General features: G+C 46.5%; 1 protein-coding gene across 1 annotated transcript; it reads left to right on the forward strand.

Moving 5' to 3' along the window:
* Positions 1-215: 215 nt before the first annotated feature.
* Positions 216-5,980, forward strand: LOC110197114 (mas-related G-protein coupled receptor member E). The gene is made up of 2 exons (XM_020970718.2): positions 216-299; positions 2,619-5,980. The coding sequence occupies exons 1-2, from the start codon at positions 216-218 to the stop codon at positions 3,648-3,650; spliced, it is 1,116 nt and encodes a 371-aa protein (XP_020826377.1). The 3' UTR covers positions 3,651-5,980.
* The last annotated feature ends 17,322 nt before the right edge of the window (positions 5,981-23,302 follow it).

Below are 23,302 nucleotides of genomic sequence, written 5' to 3' on the forward strand. Positions count from 1 at the left end.
CATGAAGATCAGCTGTCCCCCATGGGCCCTGTAAAGGCTGGGTGGTTAGGCAGGCATCACCTCCCCTGCCCTCCGTATTGTCCTGAAGGGCAGATAATGAACCGATCCAACTGCCCTTAGACCACCAAGGAAGGTGGAAGAAATCAGCTCCCAGACATGACTTTGGGGAAGCTGGGACCCCTGCTTTCTCCCTCCTGATTTCCTACTACAGGTGGATGGAACACAAGACAGAGCTAGGTGCTGCCCGAAGCCACTGGGCTGACAGAAGAGGCTCCTTGGGATCCTTGGCTGCCCAAGGGGTAGGCAAGCTCTCCTCTCTTTTCCTCCACGGACATGGCACTCCGCTTTTCCATACACAAATAAGAAACCTGCTTGGTTTTCTCCTCTCCTCAACCACCCCCAAATCTCCAGGGCTCCCTGACTCTACTCGTGCTGCTCTTCAGCATTGGGTGCTTCCTGGGGCTCAGGCTTCTGAGCTGTTGGTGCAGCCCACAGGACCTTAGGTCTGGAGGGGGCCAGCAAGGTGGAGAACTGGTACGGAGCCAATAAGCCCTGCCCTGAGCACAGGGTTGGGGGTGGCCATCCAAGCCTCTTTCTTTATCTGTTTGTCCTTCCTCTTCCTTCACTTCACTGTCTCCTTTTCCCTGTCCTTTCTTGGTCCTCATCTCTCCCTTGCTGTCTACTACATTCATGTTCCTTTAAGAGGAGGTCTGATTGCATTAGGCCCCTCCCAGTCCTGCAATTCCGGCCCTGCCCCCCATGGGGAGAGAGGCCAGCACCAGGTAGAGAAGCCACAAGTGGACGAGAGGTTTGGACAGAAGGAGAAGGGAGGCAGAGTCTTTGGGAGAGACCAAGCACCATTGGGGCTAGGGAGATAGAGTCATAGGTCCTCAGTGTGTAATGTGCCTTAGATACTATCTACTCTAACCTCATTTATTTTATAGAGGGGCAGCCTGTGGCCCTGGGAGGGGAAGAGTCTTGCCGACATTCATAGGGGCTATAAAAAGCAGAGTCAGGATTTGAACCCAGGTCCTCTGACATAAGAAGAACTTCAAACGAGAGGTCTCTGAAAATGCACTAAGCTGCCTTTGGAGGGGTAGCACATCCACTAGGGGCCTCCAAAAGACCCAGAGGTAGAGAGGGAAGGAGGAAGGTCCTTCCTAGCTACTGTTCACCACAACCCAGGAACATTGGCTAACTGCCTCCCATGGTCTGGGCACTGAAGAGGCAAAGATGCTGCTTGGCTCATGGTACTTATGTCCATGCTCAGGAATTCACTGGGGTTCTACCCAGGGGACACAGTGCACTTTACAGACTGGTAGACAAGGTCTCTGAGATCACCTCCACCTCAGACCTTCTGAGATTTAGTGTTGTCGGATGCAGGCTTCTCTACTCGGCCGCAGATGGGGTCAGCTAGAGTAGGACTTCCTCAAAGAACATTATTAAGTCGTTGATGAGGCCCTGGGAGATGGAGTGGACAGACAGCTCAGAGAGCAAATGGAAAAAAAAAAAAACTGAGGACCTGGGTGGGAGCCCCTTGAGCAAGGTCCAAAGGAGCTGGGGTAGCCAGGGGACTTAGAAAGAAGTTCCTGAAAGATGGAGCTTAAGCTTTCTTTGACACCATGCTGGGCAAGGGGGAAGCATGAAAACTACTCCTCAGTTTACTTGTTTTGATAAATATCTTCCCCTCACCACAAGGCCCTAATTACACAAGGGCACATCCGGGGTCCAGTCTGCAGCCTTGCTGAGGTTCAGAAGAGTCAGAGAGGGCAGGGTGTGGCTATGGTTGGGATAAAGGAGAAGGAAACTTTGGAGTGTCCAGGCATGCTGCCCCCTCTTTTCAGTCCTCAGGCAACCGCCAAGCCAGAGAAGTCCAGTGGTCCTAGACCGTAGCTTTAGAATGAGCCAACCCTGAAGGTCGAGCAACAAAAGCCTCCTTCTTCCCTCTGCCCCCAAAAGAGCCCACCCCCATGTGCCAGTAGAGAACTCCTCAGGAAACTGAAAAGGAGAGAAAAGGCTGGAAAGGGCAAATATGTCTTTCGGAGGGCAGCCCCTTACTAACCCCCTAAGCAACACCAAACAATGTTTGCACAGTTTTCCAAAGAGCTAAAGAGCCTCTAAGGCTCTAAAGTAGAATTCTCATTTCCCGGATGATTCCCAATTTTAATTGTAATCTGCATCCCAGAGAACCAGAATGCATCCTTCTTTGAGAAATGGTGCCCCAAAGTCCCAGGCTAGTTCCAAGCTGACAGAAGCTTCCCTAGGTTGCTCATTAAAAGCACTTTCAGCTTTTCCATTCATTAACTTCCAAGGACAGCTGAGTCTCTCCAGCCTTCTGCAATTAGATATAGTACCTAGTGACCAGCTGTTGTCCCCTGCTGCCTTGCAAAGTGAAAGGGTGGTCATTCCAGGCAATTACATCATAGATTGTCTGCAGTTCTTCCACGGGGAAAGGGCTCCTTTGTCCGCATGTGGCTCACAACTCTGACCTCTGTCTTATCTCCCCTGGGCATCGCTGAGGGGCTGGGGCGGGGCAGGGGAGGGATGTGGAAGAAGTCCAGCCCTGCCGGCCACACCCAGATTGCTGGTGCATCGCCGTGTTGTCCTGGTGTTCGCAGGGACGTCGGGCGGCAGCAGAGTCGCGCAGAGGATTCCCGAGCATGGATGCGGGTGCTGGAGAGCAGGTTCCCATGTTCGCAGCCTGGGACCATGGTGACGGTAACTGGACCGAGGACATGCGGCGTGTCATCATGAGCGAGAGCGAGGAAGAGGGGCTGCTCTTCAGCGCTATCATCCTTGCTCTGACGGAGGTCGTGGGGCTGCTGGGGCTGGCTGGCAACGGCATCGTTCTGTGGCTCCTGAGCAGCCGCATCCATCGGAATAACTTCTCCATCTACCTCCTCGACTTGGCCAGCGCCGACTTCCTCTTCCTTTGCTGCCACTCGGTGATCGTCATTCCCGAAACTCTCCAGCGTCACTTCAGCTTCCCCCATTACGTCTATGACAGCCTACTGGCCCTGAGGTTCTTCTTCTACACGGTGGGCCTGAGCCTGCTGGCGGCCATCAGCACCGAGCAGTGTGCCGCCACGCTCTGGCCCTCGTGCTACGGCCGCCGCCGGCCCCCCCACACGTCGGCCGTCGTGTGCGCCCTGCTCTGGGCCCTCTGCCTCGTGCTGCACTTCCTGTCCTACGGGACCTGCGGGGAGCTGTCTGGGGGCGACGTGGGGACCGTGTGCAGCCAGATTGGCTTGGCCCGAGTGGCCTTGCTCTTCCTCCTCTTGACCACAATGTGCGTGTCCAGTCTGATCCTGCTCGTCAGAGTGGAGTGTGGCTCCCAGCGCCGCTGGCCCCAGAAATTCTACCTGATTATTCTGTTCACCGTCCTCACGTTTCTCTTCTGTGGCCTTCCCTTTGGCATCTACAGGCTCTCCCTAAATTGGCTGGACATCCCTGCCTACTACTACTGCCTCAGTATTCTAATGGCCTGTGTGAATGGCTCAGCCAAGCCACTCATCTACTTCTGCGTGGGCAGCCTCAGGCAACGCAGATTCAGGGGGCCCTTCAAGGCCGTTCTCCTGAAGGCCCTGGGGGATGAGGAAGAGCTGGGGGAGGGAGGAGAGATGCTAGACGCAGGACCCGTGGAGATATAGGCCTCAGCCCATGGGGCGCCCCTCGGGATACCCGCTTCATTTCCCTCAGCCCAGATCCAGCTGCAGCCACTCCCCTGCCCCTGCCAATGAGACAGGATGCTACCCTGCCTTGGTTCCCAGAATCTTTTCTTCTGGGGTATAAACACCCACAAGCCTAGGGTCCCAGGATTTCCTGGAGCAGCCAGGGCCTGGACTGGTTTATTGCATATAGAGGCTTTAATTCAGTATAATCCTCCTGCCCCTGGGATAGGTAGAGGGGAAGGTGAGGCTTCCCCATCTACCATGAGAATCCAAATTCATTCCTCACTAGCTCTGGGTGCCTGAAACCACAGTGAAGTGTAGAGGTTGCTGAAAGCATTTGAACTCCTTCATCAGGAGAAACAACTGACCTGAGCACCTAGTTATCGGGAATCACTATCCTCAGACACCTGCACTCCCAGGGGCTTCTCTAGCCCATACTCAGGTCCAAGTGAGTTCCTGGCACCTACCTCTCTAGACTCTGAGATATCTGTCCCCTCCTCCTCAGCCCTGCCATGAGGCAGTGTCCAGGGAGTTTCACTCCCTGGGTCCTGATAGTCAGAAGGCCAGTGTCTCTTCCCACAATCTTTCCTGTCCCCCAGGGCTGAGAAGCTGTGTTGTTCCAGTCCTGTGTAGACAAGCTCACCACAGACATGTGCTCCTTGTATCCTCCCATCCCCATCCCAACCCATCAAGCTACAATTGCCCAGGAGTTAGTGGGTGGGATTTCTATATTACAAGTTCACATGCATGGCCTCTCACTGAGGACCAGAAAACTGGTCACAAAATTTAGATGACTCATTAAAAAATCTCGCCGCAAAGGGGTGTGAGAGCAATCTCATCGAGAAGGTGATGGTTGTCAGGATGGATCGATCATCAGGCAGGTTCTGGAGCCACTGTGATAGCTAGTCTAAAGCACAAAGATTGAAAGGTGAAGAAAGAAAGAATTGAGAGCACACTCAACCTCCGAGGGCAGCTGGTCAAGCTGGTCCCTAAAGAGACATCCCCCCTCCCTCTTCCAACCACTTGGCCAGCCAGACTTTGCTTCCGGAGTCGGTGGTAAGATCACCACCTCCCTTAGCTCTTCTTATGGGGACTTCCTTGCATCAAGGCCAGACTTGATGCTCTTTAACTTGGGATCAGAGATGTAGAGCTGGAAGGGACCTGTGAGGCCAGCTAGTGCTAAAGGAAACTGAGGCTCCAAAAGCCTGACAATAGTCAAGAAGCATCTATTAAGAGCTTACAGTGAACCAGGCACTCAGGGGATTTCCCCACCATCCCACTACTCACTAAGTAGTGTCAGAAGCATTTACCACAGTTTTCTAACTCTCTACCCACAATGCAAAGCTGCCTAACTCTGCCCTGGAGGGGGAAGGGGGAAGCAGAAAAGACTAATTCTTCCCCTGGACTGCCCTTTGAATACAAGGGTAGGGGCATGGTGGGAGTAGGGGAAGGAAAAAAATAGGTAGGGATAAAGGCTCTCACCAGGTCTCAGTCCTCAGAGTGGGAAGGATATAAACCAGTGTGGGCCTGGACGGGGTGGAGAAAGGTCGTCAGATATGAGTCTTAAGATCCCAGTCCTAAGATCCCAGAGGAGGAATGAGAACCAGTGATGTCCCTTCCAAAGATTGCCCCTGGATTTGACCTGTCCAGGTTCAGCTAAGTTCTTGTTACTGCTAGTCAGTGGTGGAGCGCCGGGGTTCTTCATCCCCTCCACACCAAGGTAGTTCACTGACTTTAGAGGGAGGGGACAAGAACCATTTTTCTATCTCTGTTGCTACAAACAGGTGCTAAGAATTGACTGGCAAGGCCCTTTGATCCTACACATGGGAATTTCTAGCATGGGACATGAAAGTTTCTAGAAAATGGCAGCAGGAAGAGATGGGACCAGAGTAGAGGCAGCCTGCCAAAAATGAGGCCCATATGTCTCAGGCCAAAGAAATTAAAAGATGTTTTTGGACTATCACAGTTCCTTTACCCAAATCACTGATAAGTTTTTAAATGACACAGGGTCATGCAGACACCTGAGACACTCCACTGGAGACCTCTATGCAAGTGAAAATGCCTCTTGAGTCTGGCCATTCAACCAGTCCTGAATCCACCTAATTGTGTAATGCCTAACTCATAACCTTTCTTCATTTCCATAAGAAGAGCATGAGAGACTTAGTCAAGCACTTTGCTCAAACTTAAGTTATCCATATCTGCAGCATTGCCATGAACTATCTGCCTAGTTACCCTGTTAAAAAAAAAATAAAATAAAAGGTTATTTTGGCATGGTCAATGCTTTATTAAGCCATGCTGGCCATTTACAATTTCTCCTCCTTTCCTAGTTGTCCACTGACCCTCTTCTTAACTCTCCACTCTAGAATATTGCCAGGACTAGCATTCACAGGTAAGGCTTCTGGTCAGCAGGATCCACCCTCTATCCTCTTTTGAAATGTACCAATTTGTCCTTTCCTAGTCTTGAAATCCTGTCCTAGTGGCTGTCATGCCCCCTCTGCCTCTTCTCTAGATTCAACCTCCCTCATTTCTTTACTCAGCCATGCTACATAGGACATCATCTCTAGGACCTTCACCCTCTTCTGGCTGTTCTGTAGCTTACCAAGGCTCTTCTGAAAATGGGGTCCCAGAGATGACCACAATATACCAGATGTGATCTGACAAGAGGAGAAGAGGGACATCCTCACCCCTCCCTCCCTTGGCATTTTAGACAGCATGCTTCAATCTGCAGAGTTTCCAAAGACATCACAGAAATTCTTAGGTATATTTACAAGCAAGTCTTGCTCTATGGCCCTGTGAGCTAGCTAATGATTTCATAATTGTGACATCATTAGTGGGAAGAAAGAGTGACTGCAGAAATTGGCTCATTCCTTTTGTATTTGTCCCAGATCTTTTACATATATGATCTCATTTGGAGCCACCGCCTTCCCTGGGACAAAACTAAAGAGTGTGGGGGACCTAGGAGGTAAACTTGGGATCACAGGCTTAGGTCACTGGATGCTTCCTACAAGCAGATATTACTAATCTGTTTATTTATTAAAGAGAATTGAACAGTTCTGCTTTGTGTGCCCCACAGCACACACTCTGGTCTGACACAGTCAGATCTCCACACTCTAAAATAAGACTTTTCCTATCACAGATAAAAACCTCTGCTCTTCCCAGGGAAGAAGATATCCACAACATCCCCTGGAGGAAGGGTCCCAGGTGGTTGGGGACCCCCAGGAGCTCGTACTATCAGAAAGATACATAATGATCGCAACATATGCATGTATCTATATGTGTGCATGTGTACATATGCATGCCTATACATATCTACACTGTATATGCCCCCATACACTGAGAAATAGACACACGGTCCAATGGAGGAGCAGCACCAGGTGGGGTTGACGGGTTCTTGATGCTGGATCCATGCCAGGGCAGCTTCCCAGATGGAAGGGTAGCAATCAGCTTCAGTCCATAGGCTGGAGGCTCCTCAGAGGGCTGACTATGGAATGGACCAAATGCTGTCCCCCAGGAGCCCCCCGTTGGAGATTCACTTCAACAAGGACCACAGCTTCTCAGATCTCCAGCTAGAAGGGATCTTGGAAGTTCTCTCATCCAACCCACTTCATTTTCCCACTGAGGAAACTGAGGTACAGAGAAGTTAAATTATTTGCCCAAGGTCTCACAGGTAATAATCATAATAGCATCAGAGACAATGTTTGAATATAGGTCCTAGCATTGCAAAGCCAGCTGCAAAATCTTACACTTTCTCTGCCCACCACATCGATTGTCTATGTTCTCACCACCATTCCCATTCAGGCCCTCATCTATTCTCCTCTGTCTGCTGCTGTGGCCTCCTACTGGTCTCCCTACCTCAAATCTCTCCCCATCCCATTCCATCCTCCACAAAACAGTCAAAGTGTTTTTCTTAAAGAGTGAATCTGATGACAGGGTTCCTGTGCTGAATGGCTCGTTATCATTTCTTGGATCAAAGGGAAAACATTCCTCAGTCAGGCACTTAAAGCTTTTCCCTATCTGCCCCTTCACAGCTTTCCAGTCTTCCAACACTTTCTAACACCCACTTATTCTACCCTCCAGCCACATTAGCCTAACTTGCTGGTCTTAACACACAATGCTCCATCACCCATCTACTTGACTTTCAACTGAATGTCCCCCATGCCTGGAAGGCCCTTCCTCACCTCCGCCTCTGGGCACCTCTGGTCTCCTTGAATACTCAACTCATGCAATACCCAGAAAGCCTCTCCTGATTCCTCCTTTCCCTCCCGAAAGTAGTGTCTTCCCTCCTAAAATCACCTTACATTCAATTTGCATGTGCTACATATATACTTATCAAACAACAGCTGTTGGGTCCAGGGGCTGGAATGCTATACCCTCTCATTCTCCATTATGTGGATCCCTCGGCTCTGAAATCACAAACACGGGCATGGGCTTAGTTGTAGGGGAGCCCGATCTCCACAGGAAAATGTCAGCTTCTCTTGTTTCATGGACTCATTGAACTCCCATCTTAGTGCACCCAGAGAAATTACTTAAATCTTAGATTTGGCTCGTGGCTAGGGTGTCCTCAAAAGAAGGGGCAAAAGGGAATGAACAACATAAGCCAGGTAAAGAATGGCTTTACTAAGAAGCATAGAAGAGAATAGTGACTATGACCCCCCTAAATCCAAGGCACATTCTCCCCCAAATACATACAGCGTGAGCAAGAAAAGCAAGCCCATACCAAGAGTTCACTGAGTAAGGAGCACACCCAGGGGATATCCACGGCCAGCCAACTTGCCCTTCTGTCACTGCAGGCACCCGATGTCTTTACTAGTCTTGGGGTGTTTTCACACTACGCAATTGGTAAATAAGTATTTATTAAGCACCTACTGTGTGGTAGGCACTGCACCTACCCTGGGGATACAAAGAAAAGGAAAAGATGGCCCCTGCCCTTGTGGCTCACAATCTAACAGGAGGCAAAGTGCAACCTACTATGGACAAACAAACTGTGCATCCCAAAACTGGGGAGCTTATTTTTTCAAAGCCATCAGGAGCGTGACCGTTCGTTGACAGACGATGGCCAACAACTTCTCTCAGTCCACCAAAGAGAACTTCTTCACCCCTCATAAACGGCTTACAGAGGACAGACATGTCTTCAAATCCACTTCATTTAACACAGAAATACTTTACCAAAGTGTTGCAAAGGTACCAGAGTGCCTTTCTTTCCCTGCTTCAATTTCATCTACTAGACCGGGGGGGGGGGGGGGGAATCAACTGACCTCAGTGCTGTAACCAGCTCCCTTCCCTAACAAGTCTATTCACAGCTGCCCCCACTGCTGCCCAGGCTTTCCTTCATTGGCTCCGAGGACACAGCCCCAAGACCTCCATTGATGAGCAACCTTCCATTGGAACTGAACTCAGTCATGGAGGAGCAGAGAGGAAGCCTAAAGCCAGATCTGTTGGATGCATCCTCACTACTTAGAGCCCCTCTGATTGAAGAGAATCCAATCGACCTTATAATTGATTCTGTGGTGCTGTTACCTATCCAGCCTCCTCCCTATGGCCTACACAAGACACCTGGAGGATACAGCCATACATGCTGTACCCAGACAGCATCAGGCTGTGATCCTTTGCCCCTGAAGCCAGGGCTAATGGTGCACAACCTACCCAAGGCATCTGAGATAATGGGATAAGCCTGTCCTGGAAGGTTCTTTGACATGACCCGCTCTGAGGAAGTTTGGGAATCACTGGGGGGGGGGGGGGAAGAGACCAGGGGACGAAATGCCAATCTCTCAATTATTGCCACCTGGACAGCCCACCTGCTTGCACCTGACAATAGCAATGAAGAGCCCGGAGGGGTCAGCCCAAGGGCCTTGGAGCCTTCAGAGTCTTATCCTGGCTCCCTATTTCCACCCAGATAAAATGACAGGGACAGAATCTAGTCTTCAATGAGTACAAACCCTGGGTAAAAGAGGCCAGCTAAGCAGAGTGAGACTGCCCAGGAAGCTCTGAGCCACAGGGCTTCAAAAGCACCAGAAGGGACCAAACTCTTGCCAACACTGCAGTTGACCATGGCTGCTGCTGGTCCTGACCCTCAAGCCCAGCCTCCTTGTGGCTTCCTCGTGGCCTTCAAGTCCCCTCCTCTGGTCCACCAAGACTTGCAGCTACCTGGCAGCCTGCACAAACCCCACCCCCAGCTCCCCAGCTCCTATCCTTGCCCTTGGCTCTTCAGTTCCAACCCCACCCTCTGTTTTCCAGAGAAATGACCCAGACACCCCTCCTCATGACCCAGCCTCAACCCTCTGTGAGATTCACTTTGCAAACCTGAGCTCAGGGCTGGGGGTTTAACAAGAATACAGTGGTCCCTAGAGAGGTAGGGGCAAGAAGCTCTTGGCTCCTGGTCAGAGGGTCTCCCTGAGACGGTCAGCTCATGTCTGGGATCCAAAGCCTGGTTTTGCCAGGTACAGGGACCAGCCTGAGGGCTTTGCCCATCCATGGGTCAGGAAGGTGTCAGTTTCTAGCAGGGGAATGTTCAGCATAAACAGGGGCGTTACTGCTGAGGGTGCCAAACAATTCCTGGAAGCCCTCGAGTGACTTCTGATCTTTCTCCTCAGACATCTCCATGAGCTCTCTTTTCTACCCTCGAGCACAAAGCACACCCTGGGATCTGAAATCCTCTTGCTTCATGACCCTCAGACCTTAGGGCTAGAGTGATTGCGACACACTCCTTGAGACTGCTCTAGGAGTGTCTAGCCAGGCCAGGGAGAGTCCTGCCTAGGCTGAACCCTCTGCATCCTGTTCTATTTTCTAGTTCTGCCTCGACCCCGACCCTGAAAGGACTACAATACATACATATGTGTGTGAGTATGTGAGTGTGTGTGTGTATGTGTGTGTGTGTGTGCATGTAGACCATACACAAGCAGAGACCAAGCACCATACCTACGTAAACCTAAACCAGCTATTAGGGAGTGGGGCTAGGAGGGCTTACTTATTCCCAGCAGTACATGAAATCAGGTAATGTCTGAAACACTTTACAAATCTTAAAGCTGAATAATTATGAGCTGTTAATATCAATCATTATGTCAGGGAGGCTGCCATGGCTCATGCCACTGGTAGTCTTTTCTTTCTTCTCAAAGCTGCCTCCAGAGCCCAGGCTACCTTCTCTTCCACATCATCCACAAGAAAATCCATGATTCTTTGGGGACAGAAACAGTCCAACCTCATCTAACGGGTATGAGGAGAAAGTGAAACTGGCCAAAGCTGTCCTTCCATCACAAATGAGGCATGACTCTCAAGGAATAGACTGGGGCACCTTCTGGCTTAAACTCACTTAAAAGGAACTCCCCCAAAGCTCTTGAATTCTTTGGACAATGGCAGCAACTGTTTTGAAGCCTCAGTATTGCCATCTTTTAATCAACCAATAAGCACCTATCTACACGTATTAATGGAGTGTCAGTCAATAAGCATTTGTTAAGCACCTACTATGTGCTAGGCACAGTGCCAAGCACTGAGGATACCAAAAAAAAGGCAAAAGAATATCATGGTCATTAATGGAGGAGACAACATGCAAACAACTACATACACATGAGATATAGACAGGATAAATTAGAGATGATCTCAGAGGAGAGGTACTAGCATTAAAGGGGGTTGGAAAAGGTGTCTTGAAGAAGGAACAATTTTAGTGGGGACTTGAAGGAATCCAGGAAAACTAGGTGGCAGAGATGAGGAGGGAGAGAATTCCAGGCATAGGGGAAATCAGTGAAAATGGCCAGAGTTAGGAGACAAAATGTCTCTTCAGGAGCAGCAAGGAAGACAACGTCACTAAATCTTAGAATACATAGGAATAAATAAAATGTAACAAGACTGGAAGGAGGAGGTTATGAAGGGCTTTATTCTGGAGGTGATAGGGAGTCACTGGAGATGAATGAACAGGAGAGTGACATAATCAAACCTCAACTTCAGGAAGACCACTTTGACAACTGAATAGAGAATGAACTGGAGTCAGGGAGAGCCTTGAGGCAAGGAGGCCAATTTTGCAGAACAATGGTAACAGGCTATTGCAACAGAGGAGGTGTAATAAAGACTTGGACCAAGGTGGTGACAGTGTCAGAGGAGAGAAAGGTGCATGTACAAGAGATGTTGTGAAGGGGCTTGGTAACAGATTGGATATGAGGGCTGGGAGTAAGAGAAAGGGAAGGATCAAAGATGAAACCTAGGTTGTAAGCACAGGTGTCAGGAGGATGGCAGGCATGGGGAGAAAACTAATAAATCCATGTTGAGTTCAAGATGTCTATGGGACATCTAGTTCAAGATATCCAATAAGCAGTTGGAGATGTGAATCTGGTGACAGGATAAAAGTTGTGGTTCAAGAGGTAGGTTTGGGAATCATTAGCATAAAGATGGTAACTGAATCCAGGAGAGTTGATAGGATTACCAAGGTGGAGTATAGAGGGAAAGAGAAGAAGGTCCAGGACAGAGCCCTGTGGGATACCTACCATTAGAAAGCACGACCTGGATGGGGATCCAACAAAGGAGACAGACAAGGAAGGGTCAGACAGGTAGGAGGAAAACCAGGCGAGAGCAGTGTCATGGAAACCTAAAGAGAAGAGGATCCAGAAAAGGGTGATCAACAGCATCAAAGGCCGAAGAGATGTAAAGGAGAATGAGACTTGAGGAAAAGCCAATGGATGTGGCAATTAAGGATCATTAGTAACTGTAGTCAGGAGTTTCAGTTGGATAATGAGGTCAGAATCCAGATAGCAGGTGGTTAAGAGGAAAGAAAGTGAAGGCACCAATGTCTCCTCCACAAAAGGGAAGAGAAATATGGGGAGACAGCAGAGATGATGGGTCAAGTTAAGGTTTCCTGAGAATGGGGTGACATGGACATGTTTATAGACAGTAGGAAAGGAGTCAATAGACATGGAGAGATTGAAACCAAGCAATAGTGCTGTGGTGGGCAAGAGATGAAATGGCTGGGGAAACAAAGCTTCGATCTTCTGAGAAGACCAAATTATTAAGCAATGCATGCCAACTGCCTAACAAATAAGGACCAGCAGCCTTCCTCAGCTTGGACACTGGACCCTGAGTGTAGAGGGAAACAGACTTTTATCATTCAAAACAATCAAATAAGGCCAATTAATTAAAAGGAAACAAAACAACATTACACAATCTGATTTCTAATTGGAGGAAAGATTAGGGACTTTCCAAGTTGGGAAAGGGAGAGGGAATAGGTGTAATTCCCTGAAATCAGAAAAAGAAGTGTCCTCCTCCCCGCAAGTGTCTGTAAACAATCAAAGGAACAATAACTGATTGATTAGTCTGGGGCCACTTTTCAGATAAAACATATGGGCTGCCTGAAATGCACAATTGTGAGAAAACTCCTTGCATCAATCTTAGAATCTGACCCAGTTTCTCGTCAGTGTAGCCTAGGTCCTTGGTTAAGGGTCTCTAAGCAGCAGGTAGAGGTGGTCTAGCTTCCAGGCCAAGGTTCAAACAACGCAATAAGGTTTTCTCCCAATTCCCACAATTGAATAAACTTTTCTCATACGACGGAATTTGGATAAGACTCATAGTTGAATAAAAAGGGAACTGAGCTAGCTCCAGAATTAAGTCACAAAATGGAGTCAGTGAGGTTCACTCAATTCCCACAATTAACCACCAGCTGTCCTAATCCCCTTAACTCCCCCAGCTTCCTCAGTGGGGATGAGAGACAGCGCAATCTGCTGGAGAAAATGAGATGGACTGGAACGTTCAGGGTTACACCAGATCATCTTTCCAATCCCTACAACCCCTGACGTTATTTTAGTTCTGTAATACAACCTCCTAAAGGAACTGTGAGACTTATTTCAATTTAATTGAATTCAATAAGCATTTATTAAGCACCTACTTGCTGTCATTCTCTGAGTTAGGGACTAGGGATACAGAAACAATCCCTGTCTTCAAGGACTTAAAATCCTCCTAAAAGGGTGCTGCATGTCCACATAGAAGGAGCGTACAGGGCTTGCCTTGATCAAGGGAGCATCAGCATCAGTTAGATGAGCTGATGCGATGGTGAGCCTTAGTCTGGAACCTTGGGCTGTACCTGTCTATGGCTCCCCTCAAGGTGAAGGAGCCACATGGCCTAGCCAAGGAGTTTCTCTCTCTCTCTCCCTCTCTCTCTCTCTCTCTCTCTCTCTCACACACACACACACACACACACACACACACACACACACACACACCTAGGGGGGAATTTGGAGATCCCGCAGTCCAACCTGATTTTATAGATGGGAAGCTGAGGGCCAGAGAGGGAAAGACATTTGCCCAAGGCCATACAGCTAAGCAAGCAGAAGACCCCAGAGTCCATCTCAGGCTCTGGCTCCAAAGCCAATGCTCTGAAAACTGGACAGAGATGATTCTTTTTATTATTGGACAGTTCTGCTCTTTTGTGTTAATTTTACATTGACTCATCGATTTAGAGCTATGCTACTAATAGTAATAGTTGTGGCTATTTTTTTTCACAATTCAAGATTCACAAAGAGCCTTAGAACCATTTTCTCTTTTGATCTTCATGACAACCCCAGAAGAAAAGTAAAGAAATGAGGGCAGCTAGGTAGCGAGGTGGAGAGAGCACTGGCCCTGAAGTCAGGAGGACCTGAGTTCTAGTCCAGCTTCAGACCAAACACTGGACACTTACTAGCTGTGTGACCCTGGGCAAGTCACTTAACCCCAACTGCCTAAAAAAAAAAAGGAAAGAAAAGTAAAGGAAAATATTATTATTAGAGGTTGATAGGTAGCACAGTGGATGGAGCATTAGACCAAAAAGACTCTTCAAATTCAGCTCAGTCACTTACTGTGTGACCTTAGGCAAGTCACTTAACTTCATCTGCCTCAGTTTCCTCATCTGTAAAATGGGGATAAAACAGTACCTACCTCCCAGTGGTGTCGTGAAAATAAAATGAGAACCCTAAAGCATTATACAAATAAAGACTAGCTATCATTATTATTATTATTATTATTATTATTATTATTCCCATTTTACAGATGAAGAAACTAAGTCTCAGAGAGGGGAAGTAATTTCATTCTAGCTTGAATCATATTTATTCATGTACATGCATAGACCTGTAGAAATACTGAACCATGAATGCACATCTACCCTAGGGGAGCAGGAACACCAAGCCCACTCTCTATTCATGTGCATGTCTTTCCCTTCACCTCACTCTTATTAGACTGTCCGCTCTATGAAGGTTAGGACAATGTCATCTTTCATCTTCCTGTGCCCAGTACAGAGTACAGGGACCTGCACATTTTAGCTACTTAATCAATTTTTATAATAATGCTCCCTGGCCCAAAATTTAAACATATACCATTTGAAATTAGGATTCCTCAGAGGCCACTCCACTAATCCACTTCCACGTCCAGTAAAGGCTGGGCCTCAAAAAAATTGTGACAAAGATAGAATTTATCCTAGATCTCTTTTCAAAAATTATTTCCCTCCCGGCTATACAACTGTGCATACCCTTTGACAGGTCTGTATCCCAAAGAGATCATACAAATGTGAAAAGGACCTACATGTATAAAAATATTTATAGCAGCTCTTTCTGTGGTGGCAAAGAATTGGAAGTTGAGGGGATGCCCATCAATTAGGAAATGGCTGAACAAGTTGTGGCATATGAACGTGGTAGAATACTATTGTTCCATAAGAAATGAGCAGATGGATTTCAGAAAAACCTGGAAAGATTTACATGAACTGATGCTGAGTGAAGTGAGCAGAACCAAGAGAACATTGTACACAGAAACAGCTACATTGTTCAGTGACTGACTTTGATAGACTTAGCTTTTCTCAGCAAGGCAAGGACCAAAGACAACTCCAAAAGACTCTTCCAAATGAGGCAAAATGCTATCCACATCCAGAAAAAATAACTGTGGAGTCTGAATGCAGATTGAAGCAGACTATTTGTTTTCTTTTGTTATTGTTGTTTCTTCTGTCTCGTGATTTCTCCCATTGCTTCTGATTCTTCTTTACAACATGACTAATGTGAAAATATGTTTAATATGAATGTATATGTACAGCCTCTATCAGATTGCACACTGTTTTGGAGAGGGGGGAGAGGAGGGAGGGGGGAAAATTTAGGACTCAAAATCTTATAGAAGTGAACGTTGAACAATTACAAAAAAAAACTTTTCATACAAATAAAATCAGATCTAAATAATTGGAAAAACATCAGCTGCTCTTGGGCAGGCCAAGCTAATATAATAAAAATGGCAATTCTACCTAAGCTAATTTACTTATTCAGTGCCACACCAATCAAACTACCAAAAAATTATTTTATACAGTTAGAAAAAATAACAAGATTCATTTGGAAGAATAAAAGGTCCAGAATATCAAGGGAACTAGTGAAAAGAAATGCAGGGAAAGGTGACCTAGCAATTCCAGATCTTAAATTGCATTATAAAGCAGTGATCATCAGAACTGCTTGGTACTGGCTAAGAAATAGAGTGGTGGATCAGTGGAATAGGTTAAATATGCAAGACACAGTAGTCAGTGACTATAGTAATCTATTATTTGATAAACCCAAAGACCCCAGCTTCTGGGATAAGAACCCACTCTTGGAAAAAAACTGCTGGGAAAACTGGAAAAGAGTACGGCAGAAACTAGGCATAGACCCAAATCTCACACCATATACCAAAATAAAGTCAAAATGGGTTCATGATTAGATATAAGGCTGATACATAAGCAAACTGGGAGAACAAGGAATAGTTTACCTATCAGATCTATGGAGAACAGAAGAATTCATGACCAAACAGGAGATAGAGAACATTACAAAAGCAAAATGGATAATTTTGATTACATTAAATTGAAAAGTTTTTGCACAAACAAAGCCAATGCAACTAAGATTAGAAGGAAGGTAGAAAATTGGGAAAGAATTTTTACAACCAGTCTTCTGATAAAGGCCTCATTTCTAAAATATAGAGAATTAAGACAAATTTATAAGAATACAAGCCATTCCCCAATTGATAAATGGTCAAAGGATATGAACAGACAGTTCTCAGATGAAGAAATTAAAGCCATCTATAGTCATATGAAAAAATGCTCTAAATCGTTATTGATTAGAGAAATGCAAATCAAAACAACTCTGAGGTATCACATCACACCTATCAGATTGACCAACATGACAAAACAGGAAAACGATAAATGTTGGAGAAGATGTGGGGAAAAATTGGAACACTAATGCATTGTTGGTGGAGTTGTGAAATGATCCAACCATTTTGGAGAACAATTTGGAACTATGCCCAAAGGGCTATAAAAATGTGCATACCCTTTGATCCAGCAATAGCACTTCTAGGGCAATATCCCAAAGAAATCATACTAATAGGAAAAGGACCCGCATGTACAAAAATATTCATAGCAGCTCTTTTTGTGGTGGCAAAGAATTGGAAATTGAGAGGATGCCCATCAATTGGGGAATGGCTGAGCAAGTTGTGGTATATGAATGTAATGGAATACTATTGTGCTATAAGAAATGATGAGCAGGCAGACTTCAGAAAAACCTGGAAAGACTTATATGGTCTGATGCTGAGTGAAGTGAGCAGAACCAAGAAAACGTTGTACACAACAACAGCCATGTTGTGCCATGACTAATATTGGTAAACAGCCCTTCCCAGCAATACAAGGACCAAAGACATCTCCAGAGACCTTGTGATGGAAAATGCTATCCACATCCAAAGAAAGAACTGTGGAAGTTAAATCGTTATCTTTTTTTTCTCTTCTGTTGAGTTTTGTTTCCTCTTTCTGATGGTTCCTCCTGTTGGTTTTAATTTTTACTTACAAAATCACTAATGTGAAAATATGTTTAACAGGAATGTAAATGTATAGTCTATATCAGATTGTGTGCAGTCTTGGGGGAGGGTGGTGGGGAGGAAGGGGGAGAAAAATTTTAAACTCAAAAGCTTATGAAAGTGATTGTTGATAAATCAAAATAAATTAATAAAATTTTTTAAAAAAGAAGTGAATGTTGAACATGAAGAATTAATTAATTAATTTAAAAATAATCATCCTCTTCCCAGCCCCAAGAAGATTTGTATTTCTCTTTGGCATCCCAGGAATCTTCACTGTTGTGTGTCACCTCGCTCCTCAGATAGTGCTCTCATGCACTTTTCCAATAGTGATGCTTCATTAAATGAACAAAATCTAACAATAAATAGCCAATACTAGGCCCAAAGGGAAAAGGCACTGAACACATTTCCTCCCTCACTGAGAGTCACATCTTCTCTGCACTCCTATATGTAGCCTGGACCTGACTCACTGCTGGCAGAGTCTGGTATCTGATGGGAGAGATATAGCTCCATTTTCTCACACTGGCTCATTATATCCCTCACATCAGCAAACTAGAGAAAAGTTGCTTAGAGATTAGGTTGAGACTTAAGTCTAGTCACTCAATGCACAACCTGAATCAGAAATGGGACAGCTATTTATTTCTTACATACAAAAGAAATGTGAAACCCAGAATAATCACAAGTGTGTATTTGATAGAAAGAAACTTAAACAGGCAACAATAATAAGCACAGTTGTACTCTGTCAGCATCAAGATTCTTAAAACCAACTAAACTTGAAGCCATTTACAGGCTACTGATCAGCCACCGTCCATTTCACCTTGGTTCTGCACTGTCTCCTCAGATTTCATATCTTCTGTCCAACTTGGACCTATCCTCCAATTGATGAGTGTCTTCTCCAAGAGCATTACAGCAGTTTGAGGGCCTCATACCCTGCGTGCCCATCAACTCTACCCGAAAGGATCCATCATTCTAATTCCCAAAGCCATCTTGAAGCCATCATAGGCTGGCCATTCACCTAAGATGGGGAAGAACAAGCACAAAAAGGTGACTGAGACCTAGGCACAGACTCACGTGGGCAGAATCTGGGCTTAATCTGTCCCATGCCAGTGCGGAATAAGACAAACCTCTTGTTCCACAAAGTAGTTCATAATGGACCGATACAATCCTTGTCATCTCAAATACAGGATGAGAGCCTCAGCAAAGAGTGAGAAATCAGTCTAATCTCAGCACATCATTACAAGAGAACCTACCCAGCCTGGGGTGGAACCTGCCAGTGTGTTGGAGAAAAGGGAGAAATCAAATCAAGAACCCTGTAACAATAAAACTTCCTCTTGTTCCTATCTGTGTCATGATAATTCCAAGTCACAGATTGCCCAGGTTAAAAAAAAAAAAACTCTCCCCAGCTACCACCTGCTTTAAACCCTTCAAAATCCAGCTCCACCCTACCCTTCTAGAATTCTTTCCCATTTCCCTGTCTCAAGTAGGTGTAGCCCCTCTTGCAAGCTTCTATAGATGATTGAGATGGTTCCCAGAAGGAAGGAGTTCATAATCTCATACTCTCTTATCCCCAACCATCCACAACAGAGACATGGAACTCCCTCCCTGCAGGATTATCAGGGCCTCCCTGGCACTCCCTTCTATGATTAAGACTGGCCTTGCTTTAGAATGTCAGGACCTCAAGCAAACAATGTAAGTATTTACTATGTGACATCAAATAGTCTCAGGAACATGGCCCAATAGGGCAACTGCTTGCTGAGTGGTATTTTTTCCTTTAGTTTTCCTGACAGCCAGAGACAGTTAATAATGAGGGAGGTTTTTTCAGCCTGGAAAATTTCCCTTTTGTTAGATAGTGCTGAGCAGCTTACTCAAGCAGAAATCTTCCAACAACATCCCCATCAAGATGCCCCTTGGGAAATCCTCTTCTTCAGAACTCCCAGGCAATGGTGCCAACCCAGCCTAAAACCATGTGATGGGACAGAATTTAGAGCCTGCTGGAGCTTGCCCAACCTCAGTTCTGAGCTTGATATCCCAAGCAGAGGACAGGGTGCTTCCGAGCAGGACCAACGTGGAGGCTGGCTCCAGTGGGTCAAAGCAGCCTGGAGGTGCAGACTCACAACCCTCCTGACAGTCACAGGATGCCAGGGAGATGATGGTGAGAAGCAGGTCCACTTGCATTCATCTCCACCTCTTACTGCTCCTCCTCTCAGCCTTCTCTTCCCAGGTGGCTGTCTTTGCCTCTGCAAAGACACTAGGGTGTCAAACCCTAGTCTTGATGACTGATCTGAGGAGGGTCCAGGAAGGTCCCCTTCCATCCACACATCTGTATTCATTCCATCCTACTTGGGGGGAACTCTTGCCATCTTATCCCATCTCTAGGTTTTCTTGGTGGTGAGGAGTCTTATGAAAATCATTGTGGGAGGAGAAGAAAAGGGAAGGGAGCTGGAGAGAGACAAGATAGATGCGTGTTCCTGGGGGGGGTTGTGTATGTGTGTGTGCATGTTCATATATGAACCTTGGTCCACCTATATTTTGTTTTGTGCCTTTCATAATAACAGCTAACAGGTATGTAGCCATTTAATTTTTACAAAGCATATTGCAAATGTTATTTCATTTGATCTTCACAAAAACCCTGTGAGGTAGATGCTATTATAACCCCCATTTTAAAGATGGGGAAACTGAGCCTGAGAGAGATTAAGTGACTTGTCCAAGGTCACACAGCTAGTCAGTGTCAAGATTTGAACTCGGCTTCCCGACTCCAAGGTCAACACTATCTGTATCTATTGCATTACCAAGCAACCCTTTTCTGCCTCCAGTTTTCCTGTGTCCTCAAAGGAATAGGTGTCATCCAGCTTGGGGTCATGAATCCTGAGAGAATCCTGTAGAAATCATTACAGGATCATCTTGTTTAGCCCTCTGCCTCCTGTCAAGAAAAACCCTAAAAAATACACAAATTGCCCTTCTGTTAGTTATCCTCAGGGGCAGAAATTACATGGCTTTCGCTAGGAGTGTACAGAGCACAGCAGAGGCAGGGCTCCTTCCCTCCTACAACTTGAAGTTCTCCTCCCTCCCAAAGCCTGGTCCTCCTGTCAAAGCTTTCCTCGCACCGAATCCTGCTCAGCTATGCTGGTTTCCTGTAAATCACCAAGGCTGGAGTCTGGAAGGACTCTTAATGACTGTCCACCTAGTCTCACAGAAGGGACAATTGAGGGCCAGAGATGAAAATGCGTCATGGCCAGGGTCATGCAGTGAGTGAGTCAGTGGGGGAGCTAAGACTGGATTCAAGTTCTCCCGGAGCAGGGTTCTTTTCCACAGGCAGCTGTGCAAGTGTCAAAAGAGTCAAAAGAATGAAAAGATCCAGAACGCCAGAGAAGGAAGCCCGCTTCTTACGCTGAGGAGCTCTGTGCTGCCCTGGGAAGTCACCTGATGTTCCTTAGCGATTAAAAGGGTGGAGGGAATAATGACTGTACTGAAAGTGGACAGAGAGCTAGCCTCCGAGCCAGGAAGGCCCGGGTTCAAGTCCCACCCACTGACTAATAGTGTGGAAACTCCCTGAGCTGGTAAGTGGTAGGGAGGATGCCGACCTGCCCTGGCAGAAGGAGTTTCCTCACCCAGCAGTTCCCGCTGCCAGCTACACCCCAAGGCAAGTTCTTCTCCCTAACATTTGTTCTTCCTACCTCCCAAGGGGGCAGTGAGGATCCAATGATGTAAAGCTTGGAAGGATTCCTTAGCGGATCGGCAGCTGCAGCTCGTGTCCACATCAGCACCAGCCGCTGTCCACCTGGATCTCTCTGCAGCTGAAGCCCCCTCCCTATGGTCTGCTCTCTGAGGAGGCGAGAAGCAAACGCGCCTGCAACAGAGTCAGTGTGTGATCCTCACCCATTCCCCAGAAAGAGAACCTCAGCCTTGGGGGCAGTGACTTGCACAAGGTCTCTCAACCGGTGGGTGTCAGGAATTGAGCTCGGGTCTCTTCTGGCTATGAGCTTTGTGCTTTTTTTCATCACACCACATTACCTCAAAGTAGCAGCAATTCGGCATCTAATAATCATTGGCTTTTCAAGTAGCCCTTTAATTAGTTCAAAAATCATTTACATGCTTACATGATCTCCCAACAATGCTGAGAGGAAGATGGGTCCGGGGACCATAAATTTAGAGCCGGAACAAACCTGAGAAGCTAAACATCATGAAACTGAAGCCCATGCTCACATAGTTAATGAGTTACAGAAGCTGAATTTGAATATGGGCCTCACCGACACCACATGCGGCATTCTATGCCCTCTGCCACTGTCTGCTATACAGAGAAGGCTATGTCACACAGAAGAGGGATTGATGAGGGCTCCTTCATCTTTATTGTGGGAGGGACCCCTGTGGCTGCAGTCTAGGGAAGCTTGGGGACTCCTCAGAACCATGTTTTTAAATCCACAAAATAAAATACAGAAGATTGCAAAGGAGTAATATATATACATATTATTATACATATATATATATATATATATTCAAACACAACCATGTCAAAATATTTTAAGAACAATCTCACATACTTCATGCTAAAAATCCCTGGATTAGACTCAGTTCCTATCTGCAAGTGACTTATAAACTAGGCTGAGAGTTTGATCATAGAGAAATAAAAGACAGAAAGTACAGCTCTTTTGGTGCTCAATGAGTAATCTGAATAAGCAAGACATTAGGAGGGGTGGGACGTGATTGGCACCTAGAAGGATGTCCCAAAGGGCAATAATCAGAGAAAAGAAGGTGAAGAGCCAGGGCATGCCAGGAAGGGAGGAGCCCATGGAAAGCCCAGAGGTGAGAGTGTTGGGAGAGCAAGGAAAAGCTTGGCCAGGCCAGAATAGGGGCTATGTGGAAGGAGGGAGGGAGAGAAAAAGAATTTCTATAGCACCTACTATGTAGCAGGCACTGTGCTAAGCACTTTTTACAAATATTGTCTCATTTGACAATATGGAGCAGAGAAGGTAGAGAGAGGAGGTGGAAGAAGCTGGCAGTGTATGTGCTGTGGGGGAAAGACAATTGGATTTGAGGACCTGACTGCTATTTTCCACCAGTATGATCTTGGTTAAGTCCCCTAAACCTTTCAGGACCTCCATTTCCTCACTAATAAAAGATACCCTACAGCAGATGACCCCACACCTCCCCTCCATGACTCAATGGTGGATCTTCTAGCAGATCAAGCAGAGGGGCCCCAGGGCATTTCCCTTTCCAAGCTCAAGCAGCCTCAGCCCTAGACCCAGCCTGACCCTTCCCATGAGCCTCCTCTTCTGATGCTTCAGTAGGCAGCATATTGCTTCCAACATTACACACCACCCACCATCTTGTATTTTCATTAAATAGTTCTAAGTCTCTTGGTCCTTAGCCATGCATCTCCAGCTGCTCTGAGAATAACCACTGGGCCTTTTCCTTCTTTATCTGTCCCCGGCACTTGGCTCAGTGCAAGGTACATAATGGGTGCTTCCAGATTCTTCATTGTCCTTCAATGAAGACATCACCTCCAACACAGGACTGTTCCTGGGTCACCCATTTGTGGGCCTTCTGTCCCCTGAAATGACTTTGTGTTACTTTGTCTATACTGTTTTAATGTGATTCATGCAACAATCACTTGCTAAATACCTTCCTGTGTCATGGGTGCTAAAGACATAAAGACCCCAAGACAAAACCATCCCCACACTCAAAGAATGTCCAAAGGACAGTGAATGTGCTTGTGTGCATGTAGCCTCCTGAGGGTAGGGACTGTTTCCTTATTGTCTTTATATCCCCAGTGTCTAGCAAAAAACCTTGTACTTAGGTGGGGCTTAGTAAATTCTTGCTGAAGTTCTTGAATCAATTCCTCA

The sequence above is a fragment of the Phascolarctos cinereus genome, unplaced genomic scaffold (assembly GCF_003287225.1).
Source record: "Phascolarctos cinereus isolate Bilbo 61053 unplaced genomic scaffold, phaCin_HiC Scaffold_9;HRSCAF=440, whole genome shotgun sequence".
In the NCBI taxonomy this organism is placed as follows: Eukaryota; Metazoa; Chordata; class Mammalia; order Diprotodontia; family Phascolarctidae; genus Phascolarctos; species Phascolarctos cinereus.

What these genes read in the sequence shown, in the direction of transcription:
- LOC110197114 (XM_020970718.2), top strand. Translation starts at nt 216, where the DNA reads ATGGAACACAAGACAGAGCTAGGTGCTGCCCGAAGCCACTGGGCTGAC. An exon ending in GATCCTTGGCTGCCCAAGGG is followed by an intron (nt 300 to 2,618) that starts GTAGGCAAGCTC and finishes TGGTGTTCGCAG; the next exon opens with GGACGTCGGGCGGCAGCAGA.